This window comes from Anopheles stephensi, chromosome 2 (genome assembly GCF_013141755.1).
Source record: "Anopheles stephensi strain Indian chromosome 2, UCI_ANSTEP_V1.0, whole genome shotgun sequence".
Classification (NCBI taxonomy): domain Eukaryota; kingdom Metazoa; phylum Arthropoda; class Insecta; order Diptera; family Culicidae; genus Anopheles; species Anopheles stephensi.
The window spans coordinates 59,516,557-59,537,754 of NC_050202.1; the positions used below are offsets into that span (position 1 = coordinate 59,516,557).

At 43.1% G+C, this 21,198-nt stretch overlaps 4 protein-coding genes across 10 annotated transcripts in view; 2 read left to right on the forward strand and 2 right to left on the reverse strand.

Annotated features, from left to right (window-relative positions):
- The first annotated feature begins 1,010 nt into the window (after window positions 1-1,010).
- On the forward strand, window positions 1,011-3,360 carry LOC118506451 (leucine-rich melanocyte differentiation-associated protein-like). Its single transcript, XM_036043590.1, has 4 exons — window positions 1,011-2,188; window positions 2,257-2,487; window positions 2,660-2,799; window positions 2,880-3,360. Exons 1-4 carry the CDS (start codon window positions 2,051-2,053, stop codon window positions 3,250-3,252), a joined length of 882 nt encoding a protein of 293 aa, XP_035899483.1. The 5' UTR covers window positions 1,011-2,050; the 3' UTR covers window positions 3,253-3,360.
- LOC118506450 (replication protein A 70 kDa DNA-binding subunit) lies at window positions 3,247-5,607 on the reverse strand. Its single transcript, XM_036043589.1, has 3 exons — window positions 5,358-5,607; window positions 3,768-5,282; window positions 3,247-3,693 (listed from the first exon to the last, which is right to left on the reverse strand). The coding sequence occupies exons 1-3, from the start codon at window positions 5,391-5,393 to the stop codon at window positions 3,385-3,387; spliced, it is 1,860 nt and encodes a 619-aa protein (XP_035899482.1). The 5' UTR covers window positions 5,394-5,607; the 3' UTR covers window positions 3,247-3,384.
- A 290-nt stretch (window positions 5,608-5,897) lies between these two features.
- Window positions 5,898-7,218, forward strand: LOC118506452 (phosphoglycerate mutase 2-like). The gene is made up of 2 exons (XM_036043591.1): window positions 5,898-6,153; window positions 6,228-7,218. The coding sequence occupies exons 1-2, from the start codon at window positions 6,051-6,053 to the stop codon at window positions 6,890-6,892; spliced, it is 768 nt and encodes a 255-aa protein (XP_035899484.1). The 5' UTR covers window positions 5,898-6,050; the 3' UTR covers window positions 6,893-7,218.
- Window positions 7,219-11,011: 3,793 nt separating this feature from the next.
- Window positions 11,012-21,198, reverse strand: part of LOC118506454 (heterogeneous nuclear ribonucleoprotein R) — a 52,750-nt gene continuing 42,563 nt past the window's right edge. For 2 of the 7 annotated variants that reach the window (XM_036043614.1, XM_036043613.1), the window contains one exon: window positions 11,012-19,867. In XM_036043614.1, coding sequence (XP_035899507.1) covers window positions 19,692-19,867 — 176 coding nt within the window. In that variant the 3' untranslated portion in view covers window positions 11,012-19,691. Of the gene's footprint in view, window positions 19,868-19,918; window positions 20,729-21,198 lie in introns of those variants that run through there. The other 5 variants (XM_036043615.1, XM_036043616.1, XM_036043617.1 and 2 more) reach the window with 4 other exon arrangements.

Genomic DNA, 21,198 nt, shown 5'->3' on the forward strand with positions numbered 1-21,198 from the left:
GATATTCAGAGCCTATAGGCTACTGTGGGCTCCATAAACTCCTGCGAAGACTGGAAGGCCAGTCACGATGTTTAGGACACGTGATGAGGATGCCAGATCCATCCAACGGGAAGAGCCTGTCGGATTCAACTCCGAACCACGTGTCCTGGAAACGGTTTGAAGGCCTCATCACTCAGCGACGTGTTTTATAGGTAGTTTCGTGTCGATTAATGTGCAAAACATGTTTTAGGCAATGAAAGGGCAGACCAATTGCCCCAAAAGGGCACTTTGGAAGGGTCTTTACCTCTCGAGCACATGCGTGATCCACAGTCTGATGAGCTTGGAAGGTTTTTATGTTCGATCACTCCCCAAGCCCTGGTCCCATGGCAGCTCGGGAGATCGTGCGTTCATTCGTATGATGTCTAGGCCTAGGTCTAACCATTTCGTATTGGGCGCGCATCTGCAGCGTATGGGACTGGTCGACTCCAAAGCATGTGGCAGCGGCCTCCGATTCCACGACATGGTGCTGTCTAGGGTAAGAGCTGCTCGATCCGCCTCATCGGGGGACGCAATTCGGAACATCAGTAGATCGCCTAACGGTTCTATTCGAGATCTGCTTGGGTTAGCGACGATGATGCCTACCTGAGGTCTATTGGTTGTAAGTCATGATGATGAATGACTGGATGAATGAATGAGTGCGATGATAGAGGGGTTTGGTATGGCATAGGCGGAATATCTCGGATGATCCAGGACCACAAACAACATCGTGGCAGTGGTCAACGATAGCAGGCAAGGCAGAGAGATGGAAGAACGCTGGCACGCGCTCATTCATAGCTCCACCGGGATAAGGTGCCCTTGCACGGTTTGGAGAAGGAAAAGTCTGCAAAACCACCGAGAACTCGTTCTAAAATCTAGTTCTAAGCAAGCTTGCCCAGGCCATTGGCACTTGCAAGAAGTTGTTCCGCACGGTCAAAGATTGCCGACCACTGGTCCGCCGTACAGAACACGGTAGCGGTGCCGCCACACACAACAAACATTCGGTCGGGGCGACCTTTCTAACATGGAGGAACAAGGAAAAAGGAGCTGCAAAAACACACGAAGGAATCACTTCAAGTGACGAATGAAGCGAAACGCTCGCTGCGTGCCCCATGCTCGGAACGTTCCAGGGGTTTCCTGTCGTGCTGTAGTTTACTCACTCGCGACAAGGTACGATTAACGCAGGTCTGACGAAGCCGGCGATCAAGCAACCGTGCGCGTACGCCACAAGCGAAAAAAGTGCTGTTTAAAGCAATAAAAAAAAAAGCGTTGGCCACTGATAAGGAGGCCGGCCGCAACACTGCAAGCGAACATCCCGCGCCAACAAACAACAACACACCGGTGGCGACGAAATCCCAAGTGCCCAATAGGGGAGAGATCTTGATTGTGATGGCTCGAGAAGGTTAGATGAATAAGCGACCGGCACAACCCAGCCAAAAGACACATTGTTGTGGGCCGTCGGGACGGGAATGGGGCAACCCCTTCTGGCTGCTAGCGACGATCCCCTACCGGAGCTTAAGCGAAGCCGCAACGAATCTCAAGAAGCCCGTCAGACCGTGCTGAGTTTGCTGATAAGAAGGACACACACACACACACACAGCATCGTTAAGCGTGTAGGCAAATAAGGCTAGCTAGCGGAGCCGAAGACTGTGCGTGTGGCACCCGACGGGGACAAGTGTAATCGACCGCCCATTCTCAGCCGTATCTCGCCCGATCAGCCCAATGGTGATCATCTCTGCCGCTTCAACAGCCAGGTTCCGAGCGATGCAACGGTAGTGCAAATACTAGTCCCGTGTTCGCTGTGTGCAGTGCTGCCATCGCTACCGATACCAGCCGGACAAGAATAGTGCGCCCGATCATTTCACAACCGGACGAAGGACACCCTGTTGCTCGGTGGTGGTGGTGCTTTTGTTTGCCGTGCCGTACTTCCGATTAGCTTCCCGGGCCATTCCCGTGGTGCGTTGGGCAGCAGCCTGCACTGTCAACTCGGTGGAAATCTGTGGTTCACCGGCCCCCGTCCCCTACTGTCGTGCCAATGTTACTAACGCAGCTCGAGATTGCAGTCGGAAATCCAACGCTCAAGCGGAAGTACAGTGGGGATTACGGTGCGCTCAAGAGAAAGATGGAAGCCATCAACTGGAACAAGATCATGTACATCGCGCAGGAGGAAAAGGTAAGGCACGGAACGATTCGTGCTCGTGCGAGAATTTGTAAGAAAAAAAAAATCCCTTCCTCCCGTAGCTCATATACTTCGATCAGAAAACGTACCGCCTGCCGGAAGCGATAGTGACGATGTACGCCGATCGGGTGCTGCATCTCGATCTGAGCCACAACAAGCTGTCGGCCTTCGATGCGCTGGAACGGTTCCCGTTTCTGGTGGAGCTTGTGCTGGACAATAACTACCTCACGGACGAGATTATCTTCCCCGCACAGCTCAACAATGTGAAGCTGCTTTCGCTGAACAACAACAAGGTAAGAGGTGTTCGGTTGTGATAAGCGACACGGTGGCCGCGTAAGGCAAAGGCTATCGCACCGTACGCGCAGTTCCGATAGGGACATCCCGGTCCGGCAATTGCAATTGCAACGCTTGGTCGTACCTACTGCAGTGTGCCATTCTCGCCAATTCTGTCCTGTTTGGTTGTAGTTCAAAAATTTGGATCTACTGCTGACGAAGCTTTCGCTGTGCTTTCCGGAGCTTGAATATCTGAGCCTGCTCGGCAATCCGGCCTGCCCGTGCCATCTGCTCAACCTGAAGTACACCGAGTACGACTACCAGAAGTATAGGTAAGGCTGTACGGAATCATCATCCACGATGCCGAATCCACGGAGCTGACGGACCCGTTTTTTTCGCTCGATCGCCACAGACTGTACATCATCCGACACCTGCCCAAGCTGCGCATCCTAGACGGCCAGCGGGTGAAGAAGATGGAGCGCGACTTTGTGCGCTGCCAGCTGGAGAACTACGGCGAAACGCTGGACAACGATCCGAACGCCGTGTCCGGCACGGCCAAGCAGCAGCAGCGTCAAACCGCCCGCAAAAGCAACACCCTGAAGCATCTCTACACGACCGTCAGCAGTGGGCTGGGGCTGCGCCGGAAAACGGCACCGGTCTACAGCCCGCTGCCGGAAACGTTGCGCGAGGTCGGCGATCATCGCGGAGCGTACGGACGGTGCCGTTACCGGTACGTTGGCGCACAGTCGGAGGGAAACCGGTTCATACTCAACAATGACTTATGATGAGTAGCGCGAGCGATGGCGCTTGCCTTTTATTACATGTGTGTGCTTAATGCTTTGCAGAGGAAAGAGAGAAAACATATCATTTTAAATGGAATTCATACATCAAAACCATGCGCGTGCGCGATCGTTGCGTTAGTTCTTTCCCACGCCGGTCAGCTCCTGGATGCTTTTGATCAGCAGCGCATTGTACTCCTTGTGGTTGACGGGGGCCGCACTGACGGCCGACGTTTTGTTCCGTGGCTGCTCGCCGTAGTACTCCACCTTGGTGCGCAGCTTAAACACGAACGACTTGAAGCTGATCGAGGTGAACAACTTTTCCGCCTCCTCCTTCTGGTACTCGAGGCTGCTACCGATCTCCTGTGACGTTTTGCCCAGCATCTCCTCGGCCAGCTCGGTAAACACCGTCACCCAGCGATTCGAGGTCCAGTCGCCAATGAGCATCTGGCGGAGGGAGAAAGGGGACAGCATAGTTAAAAGTTAGATTCAATCGAACGTCCGAGCGGCCCTCGACTTACGTTCACCAGCAGCCGGTATTTGAAGTTGGGAAACTCGGCGTTACATTTCTCGCACCGGTACTGCCCATTCTCCTGATCGATCACCTTCTTGTTGCAGTCCGCCTGCGGGCACGCCTTGTACACGGCGTTGGCCGATTTGATCGTGTGCACCATTGCCTTCACCTGGAAGTAGTCGGGCTTGTCGCCCGAACCAAGGTTCCGGTCCTTTGCCTCCTGGAACGAGAGCCACTCGGTGGTGAGACCGGCTGCACCAGCGCCGGTACGGGCCGACACGCTGCTGATCGACGCCTCGCTTCCACCGTTCTCGAACCATCCGCGCACCTTGTGCGCCATCTCAATGTCCGGATTGAGCTTCATCACGGTGCCACCGATCAGGCTGAGCGTTTTGCCACCGCCAAACTCGCTCACCCGGGCACCCTTCAGCAGCACGACCGGGTTCGCCTTGGTGGGGAAGTTCTGGGCATCGTCACCCCACAGCGTCAGCTGCACGGACGCGGCACTCGAATCGACCAGCGTAATCTCGCGCTTCCGCAGCTCCCGGCCGGATGTGCGCGCGGTGAACTGCATCACCTCGCCCGCTTCCTTGCACATACCGATCACGTCCACCATCGCGTTCGGTTCCGTGTTGGCGATCTGCGATATCGGCACAAAGTTGTACTGAATCTCGGGCATCGAGCCGTCCGCGTCCTTGCACTCCTGCACGATCGTATCGTTCGTCATCGTCATCTCGTAGTCGTTCTTCAGGCTCGAGTACTGCTTGTTGGCCGGCTTCAGCTGGCACTTCGAGATGAAGTACACCTTGTCGACCTCGATCATGTCGTAGTACCGGTCGCACTGCTCCTTGAACGCGGTCACCCGTATCTCACCCGACTCGTCCATCACGTCCATGCTGAACAGCTTCCCTTCGCCCTTCGCATTGCTCCAGGTGCGGATGCCCGACTTGGACATGACGCGTGCCTTTATGACCCACTTGTTTTGGTACGGGCTGAGCGAAGATATGGGATGCGTAAGGGAGTCGCTTATCGAACCGGCCGGGCCGGAACTCGACGACGTGCCGGACATGGAGCGGTTCGCACTGCTGTAGGACGAACCGTTGCTAATCGTACCACCGTTGGTGCTCAGCGGACGCGATGCTCCCATGGAAGGGCCGCTGTTTGCCGCCGCTTGTGACGGGGTGTCCGTAATGGGCTGTGGATTACCGATCTTTTCACCCACCAAACTGCCCTCCTTCAGTACGGTCAGTTCCACGATGATCAGTACCCGCTTTTCACCCTTCTCGTCCCGGTTCACGACCGAGGTGGTGTAGCGATCGATCCGGATGATGGTGTACTGGGGCAGTTTGTCCTGCTTCTGCAGATCATTCAGCTGCGTGGCAAGCATAGCGAAGCTGTACAGTGACTTCCCGTCCGATATGAGCAAACGGAAGCGCTCGGACTGTTCGCCGCTGCCAGCGATGCGCTTCGAGCCAAGGATCTGTACCACCGGGTTTTGTAGCTCATTGCCCTGCATTACTTCCTGCGGGAGAAAAATAACGGTCCGTGAATGGGTGATTGGTGGCGGCAGATTTTTTATACACAAACGAAGCCCTACCGTAAGGAATCCGACAGTCAATTCGTGAGAACTCATCCTGTGCCTGGTGATGTCACAGTACACGCCTTGAAAATACAAACACAGCCGCTTCGTTTGCTTCACATGCAACTGGAAAACCGAATAATATTGCTCCGCAATCTAATGAATAGCACAAAAACTTTGCTTTTTCTCGATGTTAGCGCACCACAATGCTGTTGCTTTCGGCGGCGGCTGCTGCTGTATGCGGTCTGCAGAGAAACAATGAAGAAGGCGCCAAAAAATTTGAAAACTGTCATCGACATGACGCGACATGAACGTTCATGGAAAACCACAACAAACGCGCTGTGGGCCACTTTGTGGGTAAATCGAAAGTTATATGCATTCGACGTGGTTTTACTTTTAATACGTACGTAAAAATACTCTTTTTTGTTTGTGGTTTAGCTTTTTAGTGAATTATTCCGCGAAATGCATAAACAGAGCGTTCGTCTTCCACGCGACCGTCTTTTGCACTGAGCTTCTTTGTAAACAAACCAAATGTCAAATGTCGGCTGACAGTTGGGCGCTGCTAAATTTGGTGACCTTCAGCAAAAGGCAAAAGGTCGTCGTTTCGGAACCAAGTTTGCTCCTGCACTCCTACAGCATTTGTGGTGCTATTCGTATCCTGACGGAGACCAAGCTTCACGAAACAAGTGAAAAATCTCGCTTCTAAGAAAGATGGCTGGAAAGTACCGTATCGTGATGGTTCGCCATGGTGAATCGGAATGGAACCAGAAAAATCTGTTCTGCGGCTGGTTCGATGCTAACCTCAGCGACAAGGGTACGTACGGGCCTGCCTGTTTGTTGTGATGTAACTGTGCTGTAATATTGCTCCTGCTGCTCCGCTCGTTTTAGGCAAGGAAGAAGCCCTGGCCGCCGGAAAGGCTGTGAAGGAGGCAGGCCTCAAGTTCGACATTGCCCACACGTCCCTGCTAACCCGTGCCCAGGTTACGCTCGATTCGATCCTGAAGGAGTCGGGTCAGACGGCCATTCCGATCCAGAAGACCTGGCGGCTGAACGAGCGCCACTACGGTGGGCTGACCGGATTGAACAAATCCGAAACGGCCGCCAAGTACGGTGAGGATCAGGTGCTGATTTGGCGCCGTAGCTTCGATGTGCCGCCGCCGAACATGGAACCGGACCACGCGTACTACAATGCGATCGTGAAGGACGAACGGTACAAGGACGACCCGAAGCCGAACGAATTCCCGATGGCGGAATCGCTGAAGCTGACCATCGCCCGTACGCTGCCGTACTGGAACGACGTTATCATTCCGCAGCTGAAGGAGGGCAAGAACATCATCATCGCGGCGCACGGTAACAGTCTGCGCGGTATCGTGAAGCATCTGGACCAGATGACGGACGAGGCGATCATGGGCCTGAACCTTCCCACCGGTATTCCGTTCGTGTACGAGCTGGACGAAAACCTGAAGCCGGTCGTGTCGATGAAGTTCCTGGGCGACGAGGAGACGGTCCGCAAAGCGATCGAGTCCGTCGCTAACCAGGGCAAGGCAAAGTAAGGGGGCGTACCGAGGATGCCGTGTTCGAATATGCTCCGTTTGTGTTTCTTTTCGTTTTGTGATGCGTCCATCGTTAAACTCGTTTGTTGAAGAAGACCCGCAGTCAGCAGTCAGTCCGTCGTCTGCCAAGTCAGTAATTTATTTGTAGCGTAGTCGTGCTGTATAGAGTGTTTGCACCACTCTAGTGTACGTGCATCTACGGCGTGTGTTCGGCACGTACCACGTACCGAGACCAGATTCCACGAATCGTAATCTTAATAATAATGTATTGTTGAGGATAAACCACGGAATAAAAAATAAACTTCATTTGTTGACTGTCTGTAAAGCACTAAGCCTTGTTTGTTGGAAGGAAACAAACCCTTTTTTACTTTTAAACTTCAAGCCTAGAAGGCCAAACTAATGCTTTTTTGGTTGAGTGGAGAGTATAATGCAGCAGTTATGGGCAAAAAAGTTATAGAACTGGATTTCAAGCTTCTGCAATACAGAGTTTACACAGAGAGAGAATCGAGAGAGGAATGACGGCAGGACCAGGGTTCAAATCCTATCCGGATCGTTCCTCCGTAGTGAAGATAGGCTAGCAAACTCCGTGGTATCATTAAGCCTAGTATGTCAGAAATGGTAGGAATGATCTTAAGAGGCCATCAGGCCAAAGAAAAAGCACAACAGAGAATTGAACGAGAAATGAGAGAGAAATAAGAGAGAATCAGGAAAGAATTGAGAGAGAATCGAGAAAGAAATGAGTGAGAAATGAGAGCGAATCGAGATAGAATTCTCTCTCATTTCTCTCTCGATTTCCTCTTTTCTCTTGCAATTCTCTCGCGATTCGCTCTCACTTCTCTCTAGATTTTCTCTCATTTCTCTCACGAGTATCTATCATCTCTCTCTTATTATTCTCTCGATGTCTCTCCTTTCTCTCTCGACTACCTTCCAACTCTTTGTCATTTTTTCTCATTTCTATCTGGCATTTTCTCTGGCATTTTCCTCTCGATTCTCTCTCATATCTTTCTTGATTCACACTCATTTCTCTCCCAATTCGCTATTATTTCTCTGTCGCTTCACTCTCGTTTGTTTCTCTATTCTATAGATTCTCTCTTATTTCTTTCTCTACTTTCTCCAGTTTCTATTTCGATTTTCTCTTATTTCTCGCTCTATTCTCTTTCCATTCTCTCTTGATTCTCTCTCATTTCTTTCTCATTTCTCACTCGTTTTTTTCTCGATTATCTTTAATTTCTCTCTTGGTTCTCTCTCATAGTTATCTCATTTCTCTCTCATTTCTCTTTCGATGCACGCTCGTTTCGACGCACTTTTCTCTTTCAATTCACTCTTTTTTCTCTCTCGATTAAATCTCATTTCTCTCTCGATTCGTTCTCATCTCTCTTTCAATTCTTTCTCAACTCTCTCATTTGTCTCTCGATTCTCTCTCATTGCTTTCTCGATTTTCTCTCATTGTTCTCTCGATTCTCTCTCATTTCTCTCTCGATTCTCTGGCATTCCTCTCTCGATTCTTTCTCGATTTCTTCTCTTTTCTCTCTTATTTCTCTCTCGATTTTCTCGATTTTTTCTCTAATTTCTCTTTAAATTCTCCTTCAATTTTTTAAGATTTCTGTTCGACTCTCTCTCTCATTTCTCCCGCATTTCTCTGTCATTTCTCTCTCGATTCTCAGTGTAATTTCTCTCTCAATTCTCTCTCATTTCTATCTCGATTCTCTCTCATTTTTGTGTTAATTCTCTCATGTAATCATGTCTCATGTCTTTCATGTCTTTTCTCTCTTAATTCTAGCTCATTTATCTCTTTATTCTCTCTCATTTCATTGTTTTTTCTCTCTCTGATTTATCTTTCATTGCTCTCTCGATTCCCTCTCATTTTTCTTTCGATTCACGCTCATTTCCCACTCTTTCCTCCCTCATTTCTCTCTCCTTTCTTTTTCCTTTCACTTTCATTTCTCTCTAATTTCTTTCTTGATTCGTACTCAATTCGCGGGAAACACCCTCTTATTTATCTCTCGATTATCTCAAAGTTCTTTTCAAAACTCCCACTCATTTCTCTCTCTCTATTCTATCTTTAATTCTCTCTCTATTCTCACTCGATTTTCTTCTTTGGATTTACGATCATTTCTCTTACTCTTATCCTCTTTTAATTCTCGAAAAAGAGAATCGAGAGAGGAATGAAAGATAATTGAGATAGAATTGGGAGAAGGTTGAGAGAGCAACGAAAGAGAATTTAGAATGAATCGAGAGAGAAATGAGAGAAGATTGAGAATGAATCGAGAGAGAAATGAGAGAGAATCGTGAGAGAAATGAGGGAGAAAAGAGAGAGAAATGACAGTGAATCGAAAGAGAAATAAGAGAGAATCGAGAAAGAAATGAGAAGGAAATGAGAAAGAAATGAGGGACAAATGAGAGATAAATGAAAGAGAATCAAGTGAGAAATGAGAGAGAATCGAGAGAGAATTTAAAGAGAATCGAGATAGAAATGAGAGAGAACTGAGAGAGAAATGAGAGTAAATCAAAAGAGAAATGACAGTAAATCAAGAAAGAAATGAAAAATAATTGAGAGAGAAATGAGAGCGAAATGAGAGCGAATCAAGAGAGGAATACCAGTGAAACGAGAGAAACATGAGAGTGTATCGAAAGCAAAATGAGAAAGAACCGAGGGAGAAATTAAAGAAAACTGCGAGAGAAATGAGAGAGAATTTAGTGAGAAATGAAAGAGAATTGGAGGAGAAATGAGAGAGAATGGAGAGAGTAATGAGAGAGTTGAGAAAGAATCGAGAGAGAAATGAGAGAGAATCGAGAAAGAAATTAGAGTGAATCGAAAGAGAAATGAGAAAGAAATGAGCAGTGATTTCAGCTCGAGCTTTCAGCTTCAGCAGTGATTACGCTCAATTTTCAGCGTGAATCGAGCAAGAAATGAGAGTGAGTTGAACTCGAATTTTTAAGTGTAGAGTGAGAATTGAGATAGACATAAGAAAAAACTGAGAAAGAAATGAGAAAGAAACGAGAGAGAAATGAGAGAGAAATGAGAGAAGAATGAGAGAGAATTGAGAGTGAAAAAACCGTTGAGAAAGAATTGAGGGAGAGATGAGAAAGAATCGTGAGAGAATTGAGCGAGAATCCAGAGAGAAAAGAGAGATAATCGAGCAAGAATCATGAAAAATCATGAATCTAAGAGAGAAATGAGAGAAAATCGAGAGAGATTCGAGAATGAATTGAGAAACAATCTAGAGTGAAATGAGAAACAATCTAAAGAGAAATGAGAGAGAATCGAGAGAGAAATGAGAGATAATTGAGAGAGAATCTAAAGAAAAATGAAAGAGAATCGTGAAGAATCGACAGAAATGAGTGAAAAATGAGAGAGAATTGAAAATTAATTGAAAGAGAATCGAGAGAGAATAGAAAGAGAATCGAGAGAGAATTGATTGCGTGAGAAATGAAAGTGATATGAGAGTTAAATGAATGAGAATATTGGTAGAAATGGGAGAGAAATGAGTGAGAATCGAGAGAAAAATGAGAGAAAATCAAGAGACAAATGAGCGAGAATCGAGAAAAAATGAGGGAGAAATTAAAAAAATCGAGAAAGAAATAAAAGAGAATCGAAAGAGAAAGAAGAAGAAATTGAGTGAGAGTTGAGAGAGAAATGAGAGAGTTGAGAAAGAATCTAGTGAGAAATGAGAGAAAATCGAAAGAGACATGAGAATGAATCCAGAGAGAAATGAGAGAGCAATGAGATAGAATCGAGAGAGAAATGAGAGAGAAACGAGAGATAAATGGCAGAGAAATATGATAGAAGCGAGAGAGAAATGAGTGAAAATAGAGAGAGAAATGAGAGAGAAATGAGAAAAAAAATGAGAGAGAAATGAGAGAGAAATGAGAGAGAATCGAGAGAGCAACAGATGGATTCTTACTCGACTCACACTCGATTTGCTCTCATTTGTCTCTCGATTTTCTCTTATCTCTCTCAGTCCTGCCGTTTGAAGACCGGCGTCGTTGAAGCTGTGTGAAGAATGGCTACTCTTCTTCACACAGTGCAGTGTCATCGAAAGAGAAATCATTTTAAATAATCGACAACCAAATTGCCTTCGTCAACTTTTAAGAAAGAAAGAAAGAACACGGGTTCGATTATTATAACATTTATTTTTTATTTTTAGTTTTTCTTTCGTATATAGAGCAGTTACAAAGGTGGTTGATCTTTTCCTTTTATTTCTGTCCTTCCCTAACTAATCTCCTGCAGGTCCGTGCGCCTGCCCGCCTGCCCTGTCTGCCCTGCCTTGCCTGCCTTGCTAATCCTGCGCCTTGGCCTACCCCACTTCCCGTTCCCTCTTAACTGCCCTTACGCTAAAACGCATCCGCTTCTGGCTCCCTTACAAACTCTGCTGCCTGCCCTTCCGGGTAGGAGCGACTCCATTCGCCCCTGTCCTGTCCTGTGCTGTTGAGTGTTTGTATGTATGTATGCATGTGTAACGGTGTGGCTGTTTGTGTGATTGTGGTGGTTTGCCTCATTCAGTCACTTGCGGAAGTGTTTCGAACTCTCGGTAAAGTAATGAACCTTATAGTTTCCTCCCTGCTTTTTTTTTTTCAATCGGGGAGCATTTTTTTCCATTTTCGCCATTTGCTTTCTTTTGACTGTTTTTTTCAGCTCTTTTTGACTTTCTCCTCTTTACTATCCATTTGTTGTTTGTCAGTGCTCACAGGCATCCGTTCTTGCTTGTCGACTGTTGTTTAACAAGAATCAACTCATACTGTAATGCATCGTACAGCGTACCAACGTTACTTCCTATCCCTTGTGGTGTTTTCTTTATGAAGAGTTAAAACACAAAAACATAATGCCCGAAAACGTTTTCTGCACTGATTCATCGCTGGTGGTGTTGACGATTTGCAACTGCCAATTTGAATTTGAAATTTGTATGTTTGAAGTAACGGGTTTGTTTTTTTTTTCTCCAGTCGAACCTGATTCTGATACGAGTGCAATTTCTGTTACACGCTTAGCTTAACAGGCAGTAAAGCCATACGCCATGGCTTCAAAGATGGCAAATGTTGGGGAGCGACTCTCTGCTTGGTCGCTTTTGAAATGGATATATCATTTCCGTACCCCTTTCGACTGCTTCTGGTGGTCCTCGGTTTTCGTATTTTTTTCACGGTTTAATCAAGGGGAACTGGGGCTGTTTATGCTCTGCATTTGCATCGCTCTCTCGCTTCGTTTCTTACATTAATGTGTTTCTTAACTGATGATGATCTTTGCGGTGAAAGACGAAAAAAAAGGCAAGACTTTTAAGCGAATCAAACACGCCGATCTTAGTGGGCTGTGGGTGTGGATTTTTGAGAACAAACGGAAACAAACGAACCATATCGCGTAATTGCGTCCTTTTCTATGTGTAAAACGTGTGTATGTGTGTGTCTGTGTTGGGGTTTTTTTCTTTGTGTATGTTTGTTAATCCTATGATGGGGGGAACCTCGTGGGGGAGTTTGTTTTTGTTTTATTCTACCAATGTTGAATCGTTTACCGACTTTGTTGACCGACTGCAAAACTTTTACCACGGCGAAGGGAGACTAACAAAACTTAAGATAAATGCTTATTACAAGACGAAGGTAAGGTTTGAAGTTTGAAACAATGTGTATGCGCGACCGGGTGGGCTCCCTATTTTCGATTAAATATATGAAGTTTATACGGGAGGGAAACTCCTCCAGCTAGCTAGCTAAATGTGCGGGCATTTGTTTGTGTGTGTGTGTTTCGTTAGTTTTGTTTTGGACAAAGAATGAAGAAAAACTTTAAAAACAAATTCCTTACTAATAAGCTTCTTGCTGCTGCTATTTTTCCATTTTGCATACTGCTGCTGTTTCATGTAGATTGGTTTTTGCTTTGCTTTACTTTGTTTGTTTGGTTTAGCCTACTAACGCTTCCTGCCACACACCAAACAAGCTGCTGCAACGAGCTAGTATATTCTTATATAAAAGTGAGAAAAAAACAAAATCAACGATCATATATTTGTATATATTATATAGGGTTGTAAGTTTTATCTAAGACAAATTAAAAAAAAAAAACGAATGAATAATCACGATACGCACTCACGCAGTATCGCAAGGTTGGAAAGTATGATATAAAATACACACACTCAAAAAAAGAAAGAACTATGTTAATATGTATGTAGCAAATTGAATAAACATGTGGAGTATTCGTTATACTTTTGCCCTGGGGGGATTTTTTTTCTCCCCATAATTAATATAATCGAAATCTGTAACTGGCAAACGTAGCGGGAAGGGTTTGAGTCCAAAATTGAGTTTTAAATTTGCCTACTGCTTGACCGTTTAATGATAATAGTTATAGCAAATGTGTAACACTCAATTATTTAAATTCTATGTGATTATAAAGCAGCTGTTTTGCTTACTCTTGAATGTACGTAATGTTTACGCCGGTTTAGCACTTTAATATTTATTTGTTTTGTTTAAACAGAAAAAAGGAAAAAAGATTGTTGGAAGGGAAATTTTCCTAACCAAAGCTGCAAGAAACCAAACATTTCATAGAAGGAAAATGAAACAAAAAAAAAAAAACAAAAAAGGAAAAAAGTTGAAGAATAAGAATAATCAACATGGAAGTGTTTTGTAACAAAAAAGCAAACAAAAAAGAAAAAAACGCTAACAAATTCATACAGTAATGAAGATGTGTAAAGGAAACAAATAACGAATTGTAATGAATTGACACGGTGGCCTGCGAGAGCACGTGAGGAGGAGGAAAAATTAAAATAAAGCCTTTAAGAAAGCTTTCCCTTCCTGTTACACACAAAAGGTCATTAAAACAATGGGGCAATAGAGCAACAAACATTCGGCAAATATTAAACTATTTTGATACTAACAAAAAACTCGAAGAAAAAATAAGGGGTTTTCATACATATTGTAGTATATGAAGGAGGACTTATTTGTTTTTGAACCTTTTTTTTAAGCAAAATCCAAATTTGAATTGCCAAGACAGCCATTGAACGGCATCTGTTTGCGGGAGTGAATGGATTGCGTTCCAATTAACCCTTGGATAGGCATAGCATAGCAGCAGATGATCTTGCTAGGTGTGCTCTTCTACCTTGCTCTATCCTCTATCCTAACCACCCTATCGCCGTGTATCGAAGTTTTGTGTTGCGATAACAATACAATAATAGTAATAACATAAAATAATAAAAAAAAACTTCAAATATTGCATAATTTATCAATCGTTTCCTATCGAGTTGCTCTCATAGCTTTTTTTGCTTCTCTCGTCTATCATCTATCTCGCGTTGTTCCACAGCTTGCATGATGGAGTTAGGGTTAAGCCTTGTGAAAGATCGATCGCCAGAAGAGTGTAATGTTTGAGCCTGAATTTGTTTTTTTTGTGTGTTGGTAATTGTGTTGAGTTTCTTGATGTAAAAAAGAGATCCTTGCACTACTGTAAGCTCTGATAAATGGGTGAAGTGGTTATTAAAATGTTTCAAGATCGTATCGAAGTTTTAGTAGTGTGTGTATGTGTTTCTGAGTCATTTTTTTCTGGTAGTATTTTAGTATATGATGAATATAATGTGATAGCTGATTTTGGGACCGTAACCTTCCATTTTATTATAAGCTCTCGATATGAACGAACGCTTAGCCTAAGGAAAAAAACACGAACGACTTTTTAAAACGTTCACCCTCACTCAAATTGTAGCTTCTTCTACTTCCGCTTTCTCCTCCTATACTGCCCTGCTCCTACCTCCCGTATACTACCGGATCAAAGGTAGAAGCAGCAGTGTCCTTACCCTACTTCTCGGGCTGGAAGCATACATCGCCGTTTGCTTCCACGGAGCCAGGATCCACATACAGCATTGTGTGTGTGTGTGTGGTTTGTTTAATATTTCAATCAGTCTTTTCTCCCGCTTTGCTTTTATAAGGCAGCTCGCAATTATTGGGCACCACATATATTAGAACTTCGTCCCCGTACTCTCCCCCCGGCTCCTTCCCAAAACATCCTTTCCTCGCACATCCTCTCATACCAACACCCCCCGTAACGACTAAGTTTAGCAAATGGGAAAACGGAAAAACACAACCGAATTACGCTTGTGCTGTTCGGCAAAAGAGGTTCTACTGCCTTCCGTGTTCTCCGTCACTTCTAGGTATCACTTTACACAGACAGACCGCCTTACGCTAAAGAACCAGTATGCATCATTATGCGCCCTTTATCTCTAATGTGTTACGGTTTGAGTTTGGATGATGTCGGGTGTTAAAAAGTTAGATTTAGTTTTTCTTTTATATTAAACTGTGTTTGTTTTCCTAGGAAAGACGCTAATGTTTGTCGATTCAAAACTTTTATTGATTACAAGTGTTTAGTTTAGCTTCTTGTTTTACATTTTAGTTTTAGTAGCGTTTCGTTCTTATTGGGTAGAAAACATAAGTGAATGGTAAACTGGGTTTGCTTTTTAATTAAAATATACGAAATTGAATTGAGTAGTATTTCTTAATGCTGAAAGTGAGACACATACTTGGGTAAATGTGTTGAAATAAACGGGAAACGATTAAAATTGGTTTGAAAAATGTAAAAAAATAAACAGAAAACAATAACGCTTAAATGGTGAAAAAAAAAACAAACAAAAACCGAGCGGATAAGTGAGCAATAAAATAGTAATCAAACTGAAGATGATAAGGGTATTGCTTTTATGTTTCCCTATTTTACTATTGTGCAATCGCTCTCTATTTTTTTATTATTGTTGTGTCTGTGTCTGTGTGTTTGTTTCTTAATATGGAGGAGGTTTTGTTCGTTTGTTTGGTGTTACTATTGAAAGGTAGATTTTTTTTCTCGTATTTTTAAGCGGCAATAGATTTTAAAAAGCTACGCGCGTGTGTGTTTGTGTTTGCTAATGCGTCGATAAGGTTCGGGAGAGGTTCCCCCCGTTTTCCGTTTGTTTACTGTAATCCATCCATCCGTTCTCAAGCCCACGCCCATTACGGTTTCGCTTGCTTCTAGTGGCTAGAAATTCTTGCCACTACTATTTTAAAATGGTAGGTATAGAAGTAACAGGGTGTTATGAAGAAACATATTTAAAAAAAAAATGTTCGGAAAGAGAAGATAATTCTCATTTGTTGGGGACAGTGTTGCGTAAAACTAACAGTGTGTGAGTGTTTTTGTTTAGCCTTTCTATGTTGCAGCAATAGTAGCAACAGCAGTAGCAGTAGCAGCAGCAGCAGCAGCAGCATTAGCATTCCCGACGCTATGGGACACTCTTCCTAAATGGTGTTGATGGTGGTTCTCTGTTCCTGCTCATCCTCGCTCTCTCTCTCTCTCTCTCTCTCTCTCTCTCTCTCTCTCTCTCTCGTGTGGTTACATACATTTCTTATTTTCCATTCCTGCTCGGTTTGCATTAGTTGCAGTTGTGTGTGTACGATGCGTGTGTATATATAATAATAAATTTTTAATGTTCGTTTCACTTTGCGTTATTCACTTGTGTATTGCAAAAAACATTATTCCTCCTAACAAAAAAAAAAGACAAAAGAAAAAAAAACTCAAAGCTTTTATAGCTCCTACACTCTCTCTCTCTTTCTCGCTCTCGCTTCCAGTTATCCATTGTTATCCCTTTACGATGTGCTGCTTCGTTTACTTATGTTCTTTTTCATTCCATTTTACACCACCTGTTTTGTGTGTGTGTGTTTTTTTATATATTGTCTTCATGTATACTCTCTTACTTTTCTTCTTTCGCGTTTGCTTGCTTGTTTAATTGTTTTCGTTCTTTCGTTCACTGTTTTTTGCACTGCTCTACTCGTCTATGAAGAGTATTTTTCTTTTATCAAACACTATCACTTTTTTTCCCCATTCGTTCTGCTTTTTGCTTTAGCTCAGGAATTTTGATCATCTACCGAAACTGCGGCAGCTGTGCGTGTGTGTGTGTTTTCAAATAAAGAAAAATACTATTTTTTAACCTTACAATTTTGATCATCCTAATCATCCTAATGAACACGGGAAGTTTTCTTTTTTCCTTAATTTTGCGTCAATAATTTTTATATCGCGTCACCGGCCATCCCACACTTAGTGCTAGAAGGGCGTTCGTTGGTGGTTATAGCACCTTAAGAAAAACGTAACAAAAATTCACACACACACACGCACGCACGCAGACAAAATGTTGCCATAATTGTTTTTCAGCAGTTTTTCCAATTATTCACGTCCGGTATAGAGTTACGTTTTTTAGCTTCCGAATAATACTTGCTCTCTCTCCCTCTCTCGCTGCGTAACGCACAAAGCACATTACAAATTTTAATCACTTTTTTTAATTGTAAATTTTCCCCTTTTTCTTCTTCTTAATAAATTTGAACACTATTTGCTGAACTGCTTTTTTCTTCTCTCCCTCTATCTCTTCTCTTCATTCCTTGTTTACTACACTGGGGCAGAGCGCTTGTACCGCTTTACGCTTCAATTACGTTTAAACTTATACAACCAAAAAATAAGCCTAGAATCAACTTTATACCCTCACTATGGGTTTTTCTTTTTAGCATATTAATTTACACTTTTTTACCGTGACTGGTTTTTTATTTTGCTTGCTCCTCTCTTCTTGCGTTTGCTTGTCATCCTTTCTTCCTTCGCCTTTCTTCTGTTTACTAATTTTTTTCGACTCTTTTTCTTCCGAATATATCACACACGCCACAGATTTATGGTCAGTTTCACTTTTTTCTCTGTTTTTTTTTTTGCCCTCCTCCACCTCCTCGAATCGGCCTGAATGTACAATACACAAACAACACATAAATATTTCTTCGAAAGAACAAAACAAACAAAAAAACGATTTTTTAAAACAAAAACTGGGTGTTGTAATGTGTTCTCATCGTCAACGATTTCGCACACGTTTTCCTTTCTGTTCTTTTATCAATCGGATAACTTTGCTCCTTCTCTCTCTCTCTTTCTCTCTCTGTTCCTTCTTCTTCTTCTTCACACTTTGATTCGATTTTAGCGTTCGCTTTCTATATACACACTTGTCAGTTATAATGCAAACATCGCTGAACATTGGTTTTGCGCCTCGTTTCTGTTTTTTGCGTCTCAAAATTAAACCGGAGGAACAAGAACAAGAACAAAACACAACAATTCAAACACATAACCTCAAAAATAAACTTTCTTCTCTTTTTGTTTTCTTCACGATTTTTTACTAACGAAACATTATTACAAAAAAAAATTCACCAATCGAATATGCTCGACCTTTCACACTTTACTATCACGATAAGAGTTTTGCGTTTTTTGCTTTTAAATTTTTTGTTGTTGTTGTCGTTGCTGTTGTTATTTTTCCTGTGTAAGTGTGTGTGTGTTTTCTGATTTTTTGTTACTTCTTCTTCTTCTGTTGCTTTTGCCGTTGTTGTTACTTTACTTTCCACTTTCCCTGTCCCACTAACTACACGGAATCCAAAAACAATAAACAAAAACACTAGTCCGAAATTAAAAATGGAAATAAATCGAGAAAAATAATCTTAATCACGCTTATTTAACACATCCATTTTACACTGGCTGCACATCATGCCGCGCCACCATTTGCTACAAAACACGCACACCTTCTCCGTGGCCGGCCACTGCTCTACCTCTCGTTCTCTCTCTCGCTTCCTCTCTTCTCCTCTCTGCCTCCCTTACGTTCTTCCACTTACACACAAGCAATTAGAAATTATTGGTAATTATGCCATTCGGGGGGGCAATTATATGTTCACTTTCTTATGCGTCGCCTACATATCTATGATTTTGTTGTTGCAATTATTGATTTTTGTAAAACGGTGGAGATCTCGATTTCATTTTTGTTTTGCATATTCCTACACCTGTTCTTTTCTGGTTCTTTCTGGCGCACGTTCCCTGTTGTTAGTGTCGTGGCCATCCTCTTAAACCCACTCAGCGCGGAGAATACATAAATATGTAGCAGAGTAAACGGGTTTAAATTTTGATACAAACGGTACAAAAACAAGAAAACACTCAGCGTACGTCAAATTCGTTCTACGTTCGATGGTAGCGCCAACCCAAAAACGGCTTCTGTATACACCCTCTCTCTCTTATTGTACCCGCATACCACAAACAAACATTCCTGTTCCGTTCAAGTCCACAACGATTTTCCCTGTCTTCGAGTTTCGTTTAGATTTTTTTTAAATTTTAGCACTGATTCATTTTCGCTTCGTTACAAAAAAGACTCTCCCTTCCTTTGCGCTGTCTGTTCGACACTAATTGTTTTATGAAATGGTACCCTATACTACTAGTATTACGATTTCCAAGTGCGTTAAACAATTTCTTTAGTCTGAGAGTAAAGTTGTTCCTTTAGAATAGTGCGACAAATAAAATCAGTCAGTTTTGTTTGTTGTGTTTTCTCTTAATTTCGAAATGTTCCTCTCGCCACGACACGCTCTCATCTTCCCCTAAAATGTATTTGTCGCACATTTGTTGTTTTGTATCCTTTTGCTTTGTGGCTTTTCTTTAATCTCTTCATCAAAGTCCCACTTTCTCTCTGATTCTCGCTCTCCTTAAACGAAAATTTTGAATCATATGTATGCTTCAATCAATACGGGTGTTTACGGGGTAAAAGAGTAGAATTTGGTGTCGAGTACAATCATAACTAACACTAAACACGCTTCCCCGCGTTGGACACCGGCGTCCAACAACTTCGCACAGAAACAAAGCGCATCACATACAGTTTGCCGTGGTGTCGCCGTTTTATTGCTGAGCGGTAGCGATTTTTACCAGTAGATTATGTTGGTGGGCGTTTTTATATTCTTTCGTTTTTTTAATGTTGTATGAGTTGTGTTGACGACGAGTGTTGACGATTGGGAAAATGGGGGGTTTTGGGGTTAATTTTTAGTACGTTTAGCTCCACGCCGAGTAGGTATCGGTGTACCACTGTTCTCCACCGTTTGCCCCCAGTGGCTGCTGGGGCAATGGTTGGCTGCCCCAGTTATTACCAAAATTTGCTAATGCTCCATAGCGTCGCTTTATGTCCCCTTGATTGTGAGGACCTCCTTCGAATTTGCGCTTACCGATTGCTGTACAGGATGAGAGTGTACCGCGATGCATCATCGGGTTCGATGGTGAGGGGGGGAAAAGGGAAGAGAAACAAAAATGTTATTAGTAAACAAATATAGTAAAGAAATGCATTGGTGATGAATGTAAACATAGACAAAATGCACGCACGAAACTGTACACAGATGCTGGATTACTGTCCAATTAGAGATGGTATTTATAGTTTCTGCTGTTGGGAAAAAAATCCCGATCGTCATGGAAAATGACCCTAAAGTGAGCGCATCGTTTGGAAAGCGTCTCTTCGAGCGTGTGAATTGAGTGCGCTACCAGGCGCCTCCATTAGCGTTGAATGTTTTGCGCCTAAAGTTAGATAATAGTGCTTCATTCGATTTTATGCCGCATTTGAAAAATCAAATCAACTGTTTGTTTTCCCGGCACAAAGCACATACTATTATTACATTTTTTGTTTCTATTTCGCTGATTAGTTTCGAGATTCTTTCGATTGGTTGGTTGGTCACGGTTTATTATACCATATATATCATATTGCTCTATCCCTAACATCTACTCTCTTCGTGGTTGAACTTCGCAGTTTTCGTTGTCTAAATTCAGCCCAAACTATTTGACTCGAATTGTGAGGAATAATCGAAACTATTGTGCAAAACAAAATAAAAATGGAGAAGCTGATACTACGTCCATAATGTTCTGGTCGCGGGGCACATGTCGAAGGACCGGTTAACCGATACCAACGATTTTGGTTGGTGTTCCGTTACGCCGTCACTGTTATACGACATTCGTTCGTTTCTTCCATTTTCGTGTACAACGTTTCTAATAAATTGGAGCAGGATACGGATGAGGATTTCGAGTGTTCATGTAAAATCCATTATCTGCCATAGTTTGTTGACCATGTTTCGGTGGATAATTTCACAGAAACAGTGCGAGAGTTTCGAATTTGGGGTGTCATAAAACGAAACAAAATTAAAGAAACCAAATAAAACAAACGGATTTTTGTTAAATTATTGTGTTAACAATTAAATAAAATTGCAAATATGTTTACAACAACGGATACAGTAACTCCTTCGGGTTTTTCTCCTGAGTGCTAGAAACATCAACGTTCAAGACTTCTAAGTGTGATTTAATTAACTCACAAAACGAAAATTCTTAAATTGAAGTCAAAACTACTTACCTTTAGTAGTTAATACAAAGAAAAGTTAAGAAAGATTTGTAACCGATGAACATAAGTTAAGCAACTACTGATAAAAAAACTCGATTTAATGCAGGACATTTCTAAAGAGATGCTGTATCCGAATGTGAAGTAAAACGTGATAATACCAAAGCTTTATAGCTTCGAACAGAA